General features: G+C 52.7%; 1 protein-coding gene across 1 annotated transcript in view; it reads right to left on the bottom strand.

Moving 5' to 3' along the window:
• Positions 1 to 15,146, bottom strand: part of PDE2A (phosphodiesterase 2A) — a gene marked incomplete at its 5' end in the record, with an annotated part of 30,848 nt that extends 15,702 nt beyond the window's left edge. The window contains 5 exons of the mRNA XM_072360843.1: positions 492 to 614; positions 5,377 to 5,447; positions 5,553 to 5,675; positions 9,736 to 9,813; positions 15,034 to 15,146. Of these exons, the coding sequence (XP_072216944.1) occupies positions 492 to 614; positions 5,377 to 5,447; positions 5,553 to 5,675; positions 9,736 to 9,813; positions 15,034 to 15,146 (508 nt within the window). The remainder of the gene's footprint in view (positions 1 to 491; positions 615 to 5,376; positions 5,448 to 5,552; positions 5,676 to 9,735; positions 9,814 to 15,033) is intronic.
• Positions 15,147 to 15,465: the final 319 nt, after the last annotated feature.

Below are 15,465 nucleotides of genomic sequence, written 5' to 3' on the forward strand. Positions count from 1 at the left end.
TGGGATGGGGATGGGGTGGGTATGGGATTGGGTTGGGGATGGGTATGGGATGGGGTTGGGTATGGGATTGGATGGGGTTGGGTATGGAATTGGATGGGGATGGGTATGAGGTTGGATGGGGTTGGGTATGGGGTTGGATGGGGATGGGGTTGGGTATGGGGTTGGGTTGCGGATGGGGATTGGATGGGATGGGGTTGGATGGGGTTAGGGATGGGATGGGGATGGGATGAGGTTGGGTATGGGGTTGGGGATGGGATGGGGATGGGATGGGGTTGGGTATGGGATTGGGTATGGGATTGGGTTGGGGATGGGGATGGGATGGGGCTGGGATGGGATGGGTATGGGGTTGGATGGGGATGGGGTTGAGTATGGGGTTGGATGGGGTTGGGTATGGGGTTGGGTATGGGGTTGGGTATGGGATGGGGTTGGGGATGGGGATGGGATGGGATGGGTATGGGATGGGATGGGGTTGGTCTGGGATGAGGCCTCACTCCAGGTAGTTGGAGAGCTGCAGGTTCTTGTAGAGCAGGTAGCAGAAGTGGGAGACGGAGAAGGCGTGCATCCAGTTGTGGTATGGGGGGTCCCGGTAACCCTTCTTCACCATCAGGCAGAACCTGCAGCAAAAGGGGGAAGAGGGGGGTCAGACTGGGGATGGCATTGAATATGGGGTTGGGGTGAATATGGGGTTGGGGTTGAGATTGGGGTTGGGGTTGAGGTTGGGGTTGGGATTAAGTTTGGGGTTAGAGTTGAGGTTGGGGTTGGAGTTGACATTTGGGGTTGGAGTTGAGATTGGGATTGGGGTTGAGGTTGGGGTTGGGGTTGAGATTGGGGTTGGGGTTGGGGTGGAAGTTGGGTTAGGGTTGAGTTTTGGGTTGGAGTTAAGGTTGGGATTGGGGTTGAGATTGGGGTTGGGTTTGAGGCTGGGGTTGGTGTTGAGGTTGGGGTTGGAGTTGAGTTTGGGGTTGGGGTGGAAGTTGGGGTTAGGGTTGAGGTTGGGGTTGGCACTGAATATGGGGATGGAGTTGAGGCTGGTATTGGGGTTGAGTTTGGGGTTGGCATTAAGTTTGGGGTCAGAGTTGAGGTTGGGATTGGGGTTGAGGTTGAGGTTGGGGTTGAGTTTGGGGTTGGAGTTGAGTTTGGGGTTGGGGTGGAAGTTGGGTTAGGGTTGAGGTTTGGGTTGGAGTTAAGGTTGGGATTGAGATTGGGGTTGGAGTTGAGGTTGGGATTGGGGTTGAGTTTGGGGTTGAATTTGGGGTTGGAGCTGAGATTGGGGTTGGGGTGGAAGTTGGGTTAGGGTTGAGGTTGGGGTTGGCACTGAATATGGGGATGGAGTTGAGATTGGGGTTAGGGTTGAGTTTGGGGTTGGGGTTGAATATCGGGTTGGAGTTGAGATTGGGGTTGGAGTTAATGTTTGGGGTTGAGGTTGGCGTTGAGGTTGGGGTTGGAGTTGAATATGGGGTTGGGGTTGAGTTTGGGGTTGGGGTGGAAGTTGGGGTTGGGGTTGAGGTTGGGGTTGGCGTTGAATATGGGGTTGGGGTTGAGTTTGGGGTTGGGGTTGAGTTTGGGGTTGGCATTAAGTTTGGGGTCAGAGTTGAGGTTGGGGTTGGGGTTGAGTTTGGGGTTGGAGCTGAGGTTGGGATTGGGGTTGAGATTGGGGTTGGTGTTGAATATGGGTTTGGAGTTGAGGTTGGGGTTGATATTGGTGTTGGAGTGGAGGTTGGGGTTGGGGTGGAAGTTGGGGTTAGGATTGAGGTTTGGATTGGAGTTAAGGTTGGGATTGGGGTTGAGGTTGGGGCTGGAGCTGAGTTTGGGGTTGAGGTTGGGGTTGGCATTAAGTTTGGGGTTAGAGTTGAGGTTGGGGTTGGAGTTGACATTTGGGGTTGGAGTTGACATTGGGGTTGGGGTTGAGGTTGGGGTTGTATATCAGGTTGGAGTTGAGATTGGGGTTGGAGTTGATGTTTGGGGTTGACTTTGGGGTTGGAGTTGATTTTGGGGTTGGGACTGGAGTTGAGGTTGGGGTGGAAGTTGGGTTAGAGTTGAGGTTTGGGTTGGAGTTAAGGTTGGCATTGGGGTTGAGGTTGGGGCTGGAGTTGAGTTTGGGGTTGGGGTTGGGGTTGAATATGGGGTTGGAGTTGAGATTGGGGTTGAGTTTGTGGTTGGCATTAAGTTTGGGGTCAGAGTTGAGGTTGGGATTGGGGTTGAGGTTGGGATTGGGGTTGAGGTCGGGGTTGGGGTTGAATATCGGTTTGGAGTTGAGATTGGGGTTGGAGTTGATGTTTGGGGTTGACTTTGGGGTTGGAGTTGATATTGGGGTTGAGGTTGGAGTTGGCATTGAATATGGGGTTGGGGTTGAGATTGTGTTTGGGGTTGAGTTTGGGGTTGGTATTAAGTTTGGGGTTAGAGTTGAGGTTGGGATTGGGGTTGAGTTTGGGGTTGGAGTTGATTATGGGGTTGGGGTTGAGTTTGGGGTTGGGGTTGGAGTTGAGGCTGGGGTTGGAATTGAATATGGGGTTGGGGTTGACTTTGGGGTTGGCGTTGAGGTTGGGATTGGGGTTGAGATTGGGGTTGGGGTTGGAGCTGAGATTGGGGTTGGGGTGGAAGCTGGGTTAGGGTTGAGGTTTGGGTTGGAGTTAAGGTTGGGATTGGGGTTGAGATTGGGGTTGGGGTTGAGTTTGGGGTTGAGGTTGGGGTTGGGGTTGAATATGGGGTTGGGGTTGAGATTGTGTTTGGAGTTGAGTTTGGGGTTGGTATTAAGTTTGGGGTTAGAGTTGAGGTTGGGATTGGGGTTGAGATTGGGGTTGGGGTTGAGATTGAGGTTGGAGTTGAGGCTGGGGTTGGCATTGAATATGGGGTTGGGGTTGAGTTTGGGGTTGGCGTTGAGGTTGGGGTTGGAGTTGAGTTTGGGGTTAGGGTTGAGTTTGGGGTTGGCATTGAATATCGGGTTGGAGTTGAGATTGGGGTTGGAGTTAATGTTTGGGGTTGACTTTGGGGTTGGAGTTGATATTGGGGTTGGGGTTGAGGTTGGGGTTGAATTTGGGGTTGGAGTTGATATTGGGGTTGGGGTTGAATTTGGGATTGGGGTTGAGGTTGGGATTGGTGTTGAATATGGGGGTGGAGTTGATATTGGGGTTGGGGTTGAGTTTGGGGTTGGAGTTGACTTTGGGGTTGGGGTGGAAGTTGGGGTTGGGTTGAGTTTGGGGTTGGTGTTGAATATGGGGTTAGGGTTGAGATTGGGGTTGGGGTGGAAGTTGGGTTAGGGTTGAGGTTGGGGTTGGCACTGAATATGGGGATGGAGTTGAGATTGGGGTTAGGGTTGAGTTTGTGGTTGGCATTAAGTTTGGGGTCAGAGTTGAGTTTGGGGTTGGGGTTGGGGTTGGGGTTGGAGTTGAGATTGGGGTTGGAGTTGATGTTTGGGGTTGACTTTGGGGTTGGAGTTGATATAGGGGTTGGAGTTGAATATGGGGTTGGGGTTGACGTTGGGGTTGGAGTTGAGGTTGGGATTGGGGTTGACATTTGGGGTTGGAGTTGAGATTGGGGTTGGGGTGGAAGTTGGGGTTAGGGTTGAGGTTGGCGTTGATGTTTGGGGTTGGAGTTGAGATTGGGGTTGGGGTTGAATATGGGGTTGGAGTTGAGATTGGGGTTAGGGTTGAGTTTGGGGTTGTCATTAAGTTTGGGGTTAGAGTTGAGGTTGGGATTGGGGTTGAGATTGGGATTGGAGTTAATGTTTGGGGTTGACTTTGGGGTTGGAGTTGAACATGGGGTTGGGGTTGAATATGGGGTAGGGGTTGAGTTTGGGGTTGGAGTTGAGGTTGAGGTTGGAGTTGACTTTGGGGTTAGGGTGGAAGTTCGGTTAGAGTTGAGGTTTGAGTTGGAGTTAAGGTTGGGATTGGGGTGGAAGTTGGGGTTAGGGTTGAGGTTGGGGTTGGAGTTGAGGTTGGGGTTGGAGTTAATGTTTGGGGTTGACTTTGGGGTTGGAGTTGAATATGGGGTTGGGGTTGAGGTTGGGGTTGAATTTGGGGTTGGAGTTAAGGTTGGGATTGGGGTTGGGGTTGGGGTTGGAATTGAATATGGGGTTGGGGTTGAATTTGGGGTTGGAGTTGAGATTGGCGTTGGGGTCATGGTTGGGGTTAAGTTTAGGGTCATGGTTGAGGTCATGTTTAGGGTCATGTTTAGGGTCACGTTTGGGGTCATGGCTGGGGTCATGTTTAGGGTCATGTTTGAGGTCATGTTTAGGGTCATGGTTGGAGTTAAGTTTAGGGTCATGGTTGGGGTCATGTTTAGGGTCATGTTTGGGGTCATGTTCAGGGTCATGGTTGGGGTCATGTTTAGGGTCATGGTTGGGGTCATGTTTAGGGTCACATTTAGGGTCATGTTTGGGGTCATGTTAAGGGTCATGGTTGGGGTCATGGTTGGGGTCATGGTTGGGGTCATGGTAGGGGTCATGTTTGGGGTTAAGTTTAGGGTCACGTTTGGGGTCATGTTTGGGATCAGGTTTAGGGTCATGTTCGGGGTCATGGTTGGGGTCATGTTTGGGGTCATTGTTGGGGTCATGTTTAGGGTCACGTTTGGAGTCATGTTTGGGGTCATGTTTAGGGTCATGGTTGGGGTTAAGTTTAAGGTCATGTTTGGGGTCATGTTTGGGGTCATGTTCAGGGTCATGTTTAGGGTCATGTTTAGGGCCATGGTTGGGGTCATGTTTAGGGTCATGGTTGGGGTCATGGTTGGGGTCATGGTTGGGGTCATGGTTGGGGTTAAGTTTAGGGTCATGTTTGGGGTCATGTTTAGGGTCACATTTGGGGTCATGTTTAGGGTCATGTTTGGGGTCATGGTTGGGGTCATGTTTGGGGTCATGTTTAGGGTCATGTTTAGGGTCATGTTTGGGGTCATGTTTAGGGTCATGGTTGGGGTCATGTTTGGGGTCTTGTTTGGGGTTAAGTTTAGGGTCATGTTTGGGGTCACGTTTAGGGTCATGTTTAGTGTCATGTTTAGGGTCATGTTTGGGGTCATGTTTGGGGTCATGTTTGGGGTCATGTTTAGGGTCATGTTTGGGGTCATGGTTGGGGTCATGTTTAGGGTCATGGTTGGGGTCATGTTCGGGGTCATGTTTGGAGTCATGTTTAGGGTCATGGTTGGGGTCATGTTCGGGGTCACGTTTAGGGTCATGTTTGGGGTCACGTTTAGGGTCACATTTAGGGTCATGTTTGGGGTCATGTTAAGGGTCATGGTTGGGGTCATGTTCGGGGTCATGTTTAGGGTCATGGTTGGGGTCATGTTTGGGCTCATGGTTGGGGTCATGTTTAGGGTCACATTTAGGGTCATGTTTGGGGTCATGTTTAGGGTCATATTTAGGGTCACATTTAGGGTCCATGTCCCCACCTGGTGAGGGTCCCTCTGTCCATCTTGTATGTGCTGATGAAGTTCATGTCCTGCAGCATACTGAGCACGGCCTGCGGGGACACGGGGCGGACAAAGGGGGGGGGTCACCCCCGGGGGTCGCTGACCCCAAAAGGGGGTCGGGCGCCATCGGGGTCGGGCCCCCCCCATACGCTCACCATGGACGTGTCGTCCTCGGGAAGGGAACGTGGGGTGTAAGTGAAGGACGAGAAGTTGGGGTCGATGGCCGACACCGGCTGGATGCCCTCGGCCAAGAGCTTGGTGTACTCGTCATCTGATACCTGCAATAGGGGGATATGGGGTGGATATGGGGTGGATATGGGGTGGACATGGGATATATGGGATGGATGTGGAATGGATATGGGATGGATATGGGATGGATATGGGATGGATATGGGATGGATATGGGATGGATATGGGATGGATATGGGATGGACGTGGGGTGGATATGGGATGGATGTGGGATGGATATGGGATGGATATGGGATGGATGTGGGGTGGATATGGGATGGATATGGGATGGATGTGGGGTGGATATGGGATGGATATGCGATGGATGTTGGATGTGGGATGGATATGGGATGGATGTGGGATGGATGTGGGATGGATATGGGATGGATATGGGATGGATATGGGATGGATATGGGATGGATATGGGATGGATATGGGATGGACGTGGGGTGGATATGGGATGGATATGGGATGGATATGGGATGGATATGGGATGGATGTGGGATGGATGTTGGATGTGGGATGGATATGGGATGGATTTGGGATGGATGTGGGATGGATGTGGGATGGATGTGGGATGGATGTTGGATGTGGGATGGATGTGGGGTGGATGTGGGATGGATGTGGGATGGATATGGGATGGATATGGGATGGATATGGGATGGATGTGGGATGGATATGGGGTGGATATGGGATGGATGTGGGATGGATATGGGATGGATATGGGATGGATATGGGATGGATATGGGATGGACGTGGGGTGGATATGGGATGGATATGGGATGGATATGGGATGGATATGGGATGGATGTGGGATGGATGTTGGATGTGGGATGGATATGGGATGGATTTGGGATGGATGTGGGATGGATGTGGGATGGATGTGGGATGGATGTTGGATGTGGGATGGATATGGGATGGATATGGGATGGATGTGGGATGGATGTGGGGTGGATGTGGGATGGATGTGGGATGGATATGGGATGGATATGGGATGGATATGGGATGGATGTGGGATGGATATGGGGTGGATATGGGATGGATGTGGGATGGATATGGGATGGATGTGGGATGGATATGGGATGGATGTTGGATGTGGGATGGATATGGGATGGATATGGGATGGATGTGGGATGGATGTGGGATGGATGTGGGATGGATATGGGATGGATATGGGATGGATGTGGGATGGATATGGGATGGATATGGGATGGATGTGGGATGGATGTGGGATGGATGTGGGATGGATGTGGGATGGATATGGGATGGATATGGGATGGATATGGGATGGATATGGGATGGATGTGGGATGGATATGGGATGGATGTGGGATGGATGTGGGGTGGATATGGGATGGATGTGGGATGGATGTGGGATGGATGTGGGATGGATATGGGATGGATATGGGATGGATGTGGGATGGATATGGGATGGATGTGGGATGGATATGGGATGGATATGGGATAGATGTGGGATGGATGTGGGATGGATGTGGGATGGACGTGGGGTGGATACGGGATGGATACGGGATGGATATGGGATGGATATGGGATGGATGTGGGATAGATGTGGGATGGATGTGGGATGGATGTGGGATGGATATGGGGTGGATGTGGGATGGATATGGGATGGATATGGGATGGATATGGGATTGATATGGGATGGATATGGGATGGATACGGGATGGATATGGGATGGATGTGGGATGGATATGGAATGGATATGGGGTGGATATGGGATGGATATGGGATGGATGTGGGATGGATATGGGATGGATATGGGATGGATATGGGATGGATATGGGATGGATATGGGATGGATATGGGATGGATATGGGGTGGATGTGGGATGGATATGGGATGGATATGGGATGGATGTGGGATGGATATGGGATGGATGTGGGATGGATGTGGGATGGATATGGGATGGATGTGGGATGGATGTGGGATGGATATGGGATGGATGTGGGATGGATATGGGATGGATGTTGGATGTGGGATGGATATGGGATGGATGTGGGATGGATATGGGATGGATGTGGGATGGATATGGGATGGATATGGGATGGATATGGGGTGGATATGGGATGGATGTGGGATGGATGTGGGATGGATGTGGGATGGATATGGGATGGATATGGGATGGATATGGGGTGGATGTGGGATGGATGTGGGATGGATGTGGGATGGATATGGGATGGATGTGGGATGGATATGGGATATATGGGATGGATATGGGATGGATATGGGATGGATATGGGATGGATATGGGATGGATGTGGGGTGGATATGGGATGGATATGGGATGGATATGGGATGGATGTGGGATGGATGTGGGATGGATATGGGGTGGATATGGGATGGATTTGGGATGGGATGGATATGGGATGGATGTGGGATGGATGTGGGATGGATATGGGATGGATATGGGATGGATATGGGGTGGATATGGGATGGATTTGGGATGGGATGGATATGGGATGGATGTGGGATGGATGTGGGATGGATATGGGATGGATGTGGGATGGATGTGGGGTGGATATGGGATGGATGTGGGATGGATGTGGGATGGATATGGGATGGATATGGGATGGATATGGGATGGATATGGGATGGATATGGGATGGATATGGGATGGATATGGGATGGATGTGGGGTGGATATGGGATGGATATGGGGTGGATATGGGGTGGACATGGGATATATGGGATGGATATGGGATGGATATGGGATGGATATGGGATGGATGTGGGATGGATATGGGATGGATGTGGGATGGATGTGGGATGGATATGGGATGGATGTGGGATGGATATGGGATGGATGTGGGATGGATGTGGGATGGATGTGGGGTGGATGTGGGATGGATGTGGGATGGATGTGGGGTGGATACAGGATGGATATGGGATGGATGTGGGATGGATATGGGATGGATGTGGGCCCAAAGATGGCCCTAAAGTGGGTCCCAAAGTGGGTCCCAAATCTGACCCCAAAGATGACCCCAAACATGGCCCCAAAGTGGGTCCCAAAGGTGACCCCAAAGCTGACCCTAAAGTGGGTCCCAAAGAGGGCCCCAAAGATGATCCCAAAACTGACACCAAAGATGGCCCCAAAGATGACCCCAAATGGGTCCCAAAGCTGACCCCAAAGTGGGTCCCAAAGTGGGTCCCAAATGGGTCCCAAAGCCGACCTCAATGATGGCCCCCAAAACTGACCCCAAGGATGGACCCAAAGATGACCCCAAAGAGGGTCCCAAAGCCAACCACAAAGTGGGCCCAAAGCTGACCCCAAAGTGACCCCAAAGATGACCCCAAAATGGGTCCCAAAGTGGGTCCCAAAGCTGACCCCAAAGATGACCCCAAATGGGTCCCAAAGTTGACCCTAAAGATGGCCCCAAAGTGGGTCCCAATGATGGACCCAAAGCTGACCCCAAAGATGGCCCCAAAGTGGGTCCCAAAGTGGGTCCCAAAGCTGACCCCAAAGCTGACCCCAAAGTGGGTCCCAAAGTGGGTCCCAAAGCTGACCCTAAAGTGGGTCCCAAAGCTGACCCCAAAGATGGACCCAAAGCTGACCCCAAATGGGTCCCAAAGATGGCCCCAAAGATGACCCCAAAGTGGGTCCCAATGATGGTCCCAAAGCTGACCCCAAAGCCGACCCCAAAGAGGGTCCCAAAGCTGATCCCAAAGATGACCCCAAACTGGGTCCCATAGATGACCCCAAATGGGTCCCAAAGCTGACCCCAAAGTGGGTCCCAAAGCTGACCCTAAAGCTGACCCCAAAATGGGTCCCAAAGCCGACCCCAATGATGGCCCTAAATCTGACCCCAGTGCTGACCCCAAAGCTGATCCCAAAGCTGACCCCAAAGTGGACCCCAAAGCTGACCCCAAATGGGTCCCAAAGCCAACCCCAAAGATGGCCCCAAAGTGGGTCCCAAGAGCCCCACTAAGGGCTCAGCAATGGGGCAGAGCAGTGGGGCAGCCCCATAGAGGGGCGCAATGGGGCAGAGCAGTGGGGCAGCACCATAATGGGACGCAATGGGGCAGAGCAGTGGGGCAGCACCATAGAGGGACACAATGGGGCAGAGCAGTGGGGCAGCCCCACGGTCGCTCACCTTCATGTGATACATCATCATCTCGTTGGCCAAGTGACTGCGGTACTGAGCCTCGTTCACCTTCTTGTACAGCAGCGACTGGGGGGACATGGGGGCACGTGGATACACCGCCCCATAACCAGACCCATAACTGACCCCATAGCCCAGCCCATAACCCCATAGCCCACCCCATAGCCAACCCCATAGCCAACCCCATAACCAACCCATAGCCAACCCTATAGCCCACCCCATAGCCCACCTCATAGTTGACCCCATAGCCAACCCCATAGCCAACCCTATAGCCCACCCCATAACCCCATAGCCAACCCCATAACCAAGCCCCATAGCCAACCCCATAACCAGACCCCATAGCCCATCCCATAGCCCACCCCATAGCCAACCCCATAGCTCATCCCATAGACAACCCCATAGCCCACCCCATAGCCCACCCCATAGACAACCCCATAGCCCACCCCATAGCCAACCCCATATCCAACCCCATAACCAACCCCATAGCCCATCCCATAACCAGCCCCATAGCCCACCCCATATCCCACCCCATAGCCTGCCCCATAGCCCACCCCATAGACCAACCCCATAACCCACCCCATAGCCCATCCCTTATTGAACCCCATAGCCACTCCATAGCCAACCCCATATCCCATCCCATAGCCCACCCCATAGCCCACCCCATAACCAGCCCCATAGCCAACCCCATAGCCCACCCCATAGCCAAACCCCATAGCCAACCCTATAGCCCACCCTATAGACCACCCCATAGCCGACCCCAAAACAAACCCCATATTGAACCCCATAGCCCACCCCATAGCCAACACCATAGCCCACCCCATAACCCCATAGCCCATCCCATAGCCCAACCCCATAGCCAACCCTATAGCCCACGCCATAGCTCATCCCATAGCCAACCCCATAGCCAACCCCATATTGCCCCCATAGTCCCTATTGACCCCATAGGCCCTATTGACCCCATAGTCCCTATTGACCCCATAGTCCCTATATCCCCCATAGTCCCTATTGACCCCATAGTCCCTATTGACCCCATAGTGCAGTGTGACCCCATAGTCCCTAATGACCCCATAGTCCCTATATCCCCATAGTCCCTATAGCCCCCATAGTCCCTATTGACCCCATAGTCCCTATTCACCCCATAGGCCCTATTGACCACATAGGACCCATTGACCCCATAGTCCCTATAGTCCCACAGTCCGTATATCCCCCATAGTCCCTATAGCCCCATAGTCCTTATTGACCCCATAGTCCCTATATCCCCCATAGTCCCTATTGACCCCATAGTCCCTATTGTCCCCATAGTCACTATTCACCCCATAGGCCCCATTGACCCCATAGTCCCTATTGACCCCATAGGCCCTATAGACCCCATAACCCCTATATCCCCCATAGTCCCTATATCCCCCACAGTCCCTATATCCCCCATAGGCCCTATATCCCCCATAGGCCCCATTGACCCCATAGGACCCATTGACCCCATAGTCCCTATTGACCCAATAGTCCCTATTGACCCCATAGGTCCTATTGACCCCATAGTCCCTATATCCCCCATAGTCCCTATTGACCCCATAGTCCCTATTCACCCCATAGGCCCTATTGACCCCATAGAGCAGTGTGACCCCATAGGCCCTATTGACCCCATAGGCCCTATTGACCCCACAGTCCCTATTCACCCCATAGTCCCTATAGACCACATAGGCCCTATAGCCCCCATAGCCCCCATAGGCCCCATTGACCCCATAGTCCCCATTGACCCAATAGTCCCTATTGACCCCATAGGCCCCATTGCCCCCATAGGCCCTATTGACCCCATAGTCCCTATAGCCCCCATAGTCCCTATATCCCCCATAGTGCAGTGTGACCCCATAGTCCCTATTGACCCCATAGTCCCTATTGACCCAATAGTCCCTATTGACCCCATAGTGCAGTGTGACCCCATAGTCCCTATTCACCCCACAGTCCCTATTGACCCCATAGGCCCTATTGACCCCATTGGGCATTGTGACCCCATAGTCCCTATTCACCCCACAGTCCCTATTGACCCCATAGGCCCTATTGACCCCATAGTGCAGTGTGACCCTATAGGCCTTATTGACCCCATAGAGCATTGTGACCCCATAATCCCTATTGACCCCATAATCCCTATTGACCCCATAATCCCTATTGACCCCATAATCTCTATTCGCCCCATAGTCCCTATTGACCCCATAGGCCCCATTGACCCCATAGGACCCATTGACCCCATAGGCCCTATTGCCCTCATAGGCCCTATTGACCCCATAGGCCATATTGACCCCATAGTCCCTATATCCCCCATAATCCCTATTGACCCCATAGTCCCTATATCCCCCATAGTCCCTATAGCCCCATAGTCCCTATTGACCCCACAGTCCCTATTCACCCCATAGACCCTATTGACCACATAGGCCCTATTGACCCCATAATCCCTATAGCCCCCATAGGCCCCATAGGCCCCATTGACCCCATAGGCCCCATTGACCCCATAGTCCCTATAGCCCCCATAGTCCCTATAGCCCCCATAGCCCCAATAGTCCCTATTGACCCCATAGGCCCCATTGACCCCACAGTCCCTATATCCCCCATAGTCCCTATAGCCCCATAGTCCCTATAGCCCCCATAGGCCCTATATCCCCCATAGTCCCTATTGACCCCATAGGCCCTATTGTCCCCATAGTCGCTATTCACCCCATAGGCCCCATTGACCCCATAGTCCCTATTGACCCCATAACCCCTATATCCCCCATAGTCCCTATATCCCCCACAGTCCCTATATCCCCCATAGTCCCTATTGACCCAATAGGCCCTATTCACCCCACAGTCCCTATTCACCCCATAGTCCCTATAGCCCCCATAGCCCCCATAGGCCCCATTGACCCCATAGGCCCCATTGGCCCCATAGACCCTATAGCCCCATAGTCCATATAGCCCCATAGTCCCTATAGCCCCATAGTCCCTATTGACCCCATTGACCCCATAGGCCCTATTGACCCCATAGGCCCTATTGTCCCCATAGTCCCTACTGACCCCATAGGACCTATTGACCCCATAGTGCATTGTGACCCCATAGTCCCTATAGCCCCCATAGGCAAAATAGGCCCCATTGACCCCATAGGCCCCATTGACCCCATAGTCCCTATAGCCCCCATAGCCCCAATAGTCCCTATTGACCCCATAGGCCCCATTGCCCCCACAGTCCCTATATCCCCCATAGTCCCTATAGCCCCATAGTCCCTATAGCCCCCATAGGCCCTATATCCCCCATAGTCCCTATTGACCCCATAGGCCCTATTGACCCCATAGGCCCCATTGACCCCATAGTCCCTATTGACCCCATAGGCCCTATTGACCCCATAGGCCCTATTGCCCCCATAGTCCCTATTGCCCCCATAATCCCTATTGACCCCATAGTCCCTATATCCCCCATAGTCCCTATAGCCCCATAGTCCCTATAGCCCCCATAGGCCCTATATCCCCCATAGTCCCTATTGACCCCATAGGCCCTATTGTCCCCATAGTCGCTATTCACCCCATAAGCCCCATTGACCCCATAGGACCCATTGACCCCATAGGCCCTATTGACCCCATAGTCCCCTATTGACCCCATAGAGTAGTGTGACCCCATAATCCCTATTGCCCCCATAGTCCCTATATCCCCATAGGCCCCATTGACCCCATAGGCCCTATTGCCCTCATAGGCCCTATTGACCCCATAGTCCCTATATCCCCCATAGTCCCTATATCCCCATAGGCCCTATTGACCCCATAGGACCCATTGACCCCATAGTCCCTATATCCCCCATAGTCCCTATAGCCCCATAGTCCCTATATCCCCCACAGTCCCTATATCCCCCATAGTCCCTATTGACCCAATAGGCCCTATTCACCCCACAGTCCCTATTCACCCCATAGTCCCTATAGCCCCCATAGCCCCCATAGGCCCCATTGACCCCATAGGCCCCATTGGCCCCATAGACCCTATAGCCCCATAGTCCCTATAGCCCCATAGTCCCTATAGCCCCATAGTCCCTATTGACCCCATTGACCCCATAGGCCCTATTGACCCCATAGGCCCTATTGTCCCCATAGTCCCTACTGACCCCATAGGACCTATTGACCCCATAGTCCCTATATCCCCCATAGTCCCTATTGACCCCATAGGCCCTATTGTCCCCATAGTCGCTATTCACCCCATAGGCCCCATTGACCCCATAGTCCCTATTGACCCCATAGGCCCTATTGACCCCATAGGCCTTATTGTCCCCATAGTCCTTATTCCCCCATAGTCCCTATATCCCCATAGTCCCTATATCCCCCATAGTCCCTATAGCCCCATAGTCCCTATAGCCCCCATAGGCCCTATATCCCCCATAGTCCCTATTGACCCCATAGGCCCTATTGTCCCCATAGTCGCTATTCACCCCATAGGCCCCATTGACCCCATAGGACCCATTGACCCCATAGGCCCTATTGACCCCATAGTCCCTATTGACCCCATAGAGTAGTGTGACCCCATAATCCCTATTGCCCCCATAGTCCCTATATCCCCATAGGCCCCATTGACCCCATAGGACCCATTGACCCCATAGTCCCTATAGCCCCCATAGTCCCTATTGACCCCATAGTCCCTATATCCCCCATAATCCCTATTGACCCCAATAGTCCCTATAGCCCTATAGTCCCTATATCCCCCATAGGCCCTATTGACCCCATAGGTCAGTGTGACCCCATAGTCCCTATTCACCCCACAGTCCCTATTGACCTCATAGGCCCTATTGACCCCATAGTGCAGTGTGACCCCATAGTCCCTAATGACCCCATAACCCCTATATCCCCCATAGTCCCTATATCCCCCACAGTCCCTATATCCCCCATAGTCCGTATTGACCCAATAGTCCCTACTGACCCCATAGTCCCTATTCACCCCATAGAGCAGTGTGACCCCATAGGCCCTATTGACCCCATAGACCCTATTCACCCCACAGTCCCTATTCACCCCATAGGCCCTATTGACCCCATAGTCCCTATTGCCCCCATAGTGCAGTGTGACCCCATAGGCCCTATTGACCCCATAGTCCCTATTGCCCCCATAGGCCCTATTCACCCCATAGAGCAGTGTGACCCCATAGTCCCTATTGCCCCCATAGTCCCTATTGACCCCATAGGTCAGTGTGACCCCATAGGCCCTATATCCCCCATAGTCCCTATATCCCCCATAGCCCCCATAGCCCCCATAGTCCCTATACCCCCACAGTCCCCATAGTGACTCACGTGTGCGATGCTGATCCCGCAGTAGATGGAGAACGCAGTGGCCAAATCCTCATCGAACTTATTGAACCACGGACCCGTCACCTTGTTCACCAGCTCCGCCACCCCGATCACCTCTGGCCACAGCGGGGTCAGAGGGAACCCATAGGTTATAGCCCTATGGCCCTATAGCCCTATAGCCTATAGTCTGTATCCTATAGCCCTATAGCCCTATAGCCTATAGCCTGTATCCTATGGCCTGTATCCTATAGCCTATAGCCCTATAGCCTATAGCCTATAGCCTGTATCCATATAGCCCTATATCCTATAGCCCTATGGCCCTATAGCCCTATGGCCCTATAGCCCTATAGCCTGTATCCTATAGCCCTATAGCCCTATGGCCCTATAGCCCTATAGCCCTATAGCCGATATCCTATAGCCTATAGCCTGTATCAT

The sequence above is a fragment of the Excalfactoria chinensis genome, unplaced genomic scaffold, assembly GCF_039878825.1.
Source record: "Excalfactoria chinensis isolate bCotChi1 unplaced genomic scaffold, bCotChi1.hap2 Scaffold_351, whole genome shotgun sequence".
NCBI classification, from domain to species: domain Eukaryota; kingdom Metazoa; phylum Chordata; class Aves; order Galliformes; family Phasianidae; genus Excalfactoria; species Excalfactoria chinensis.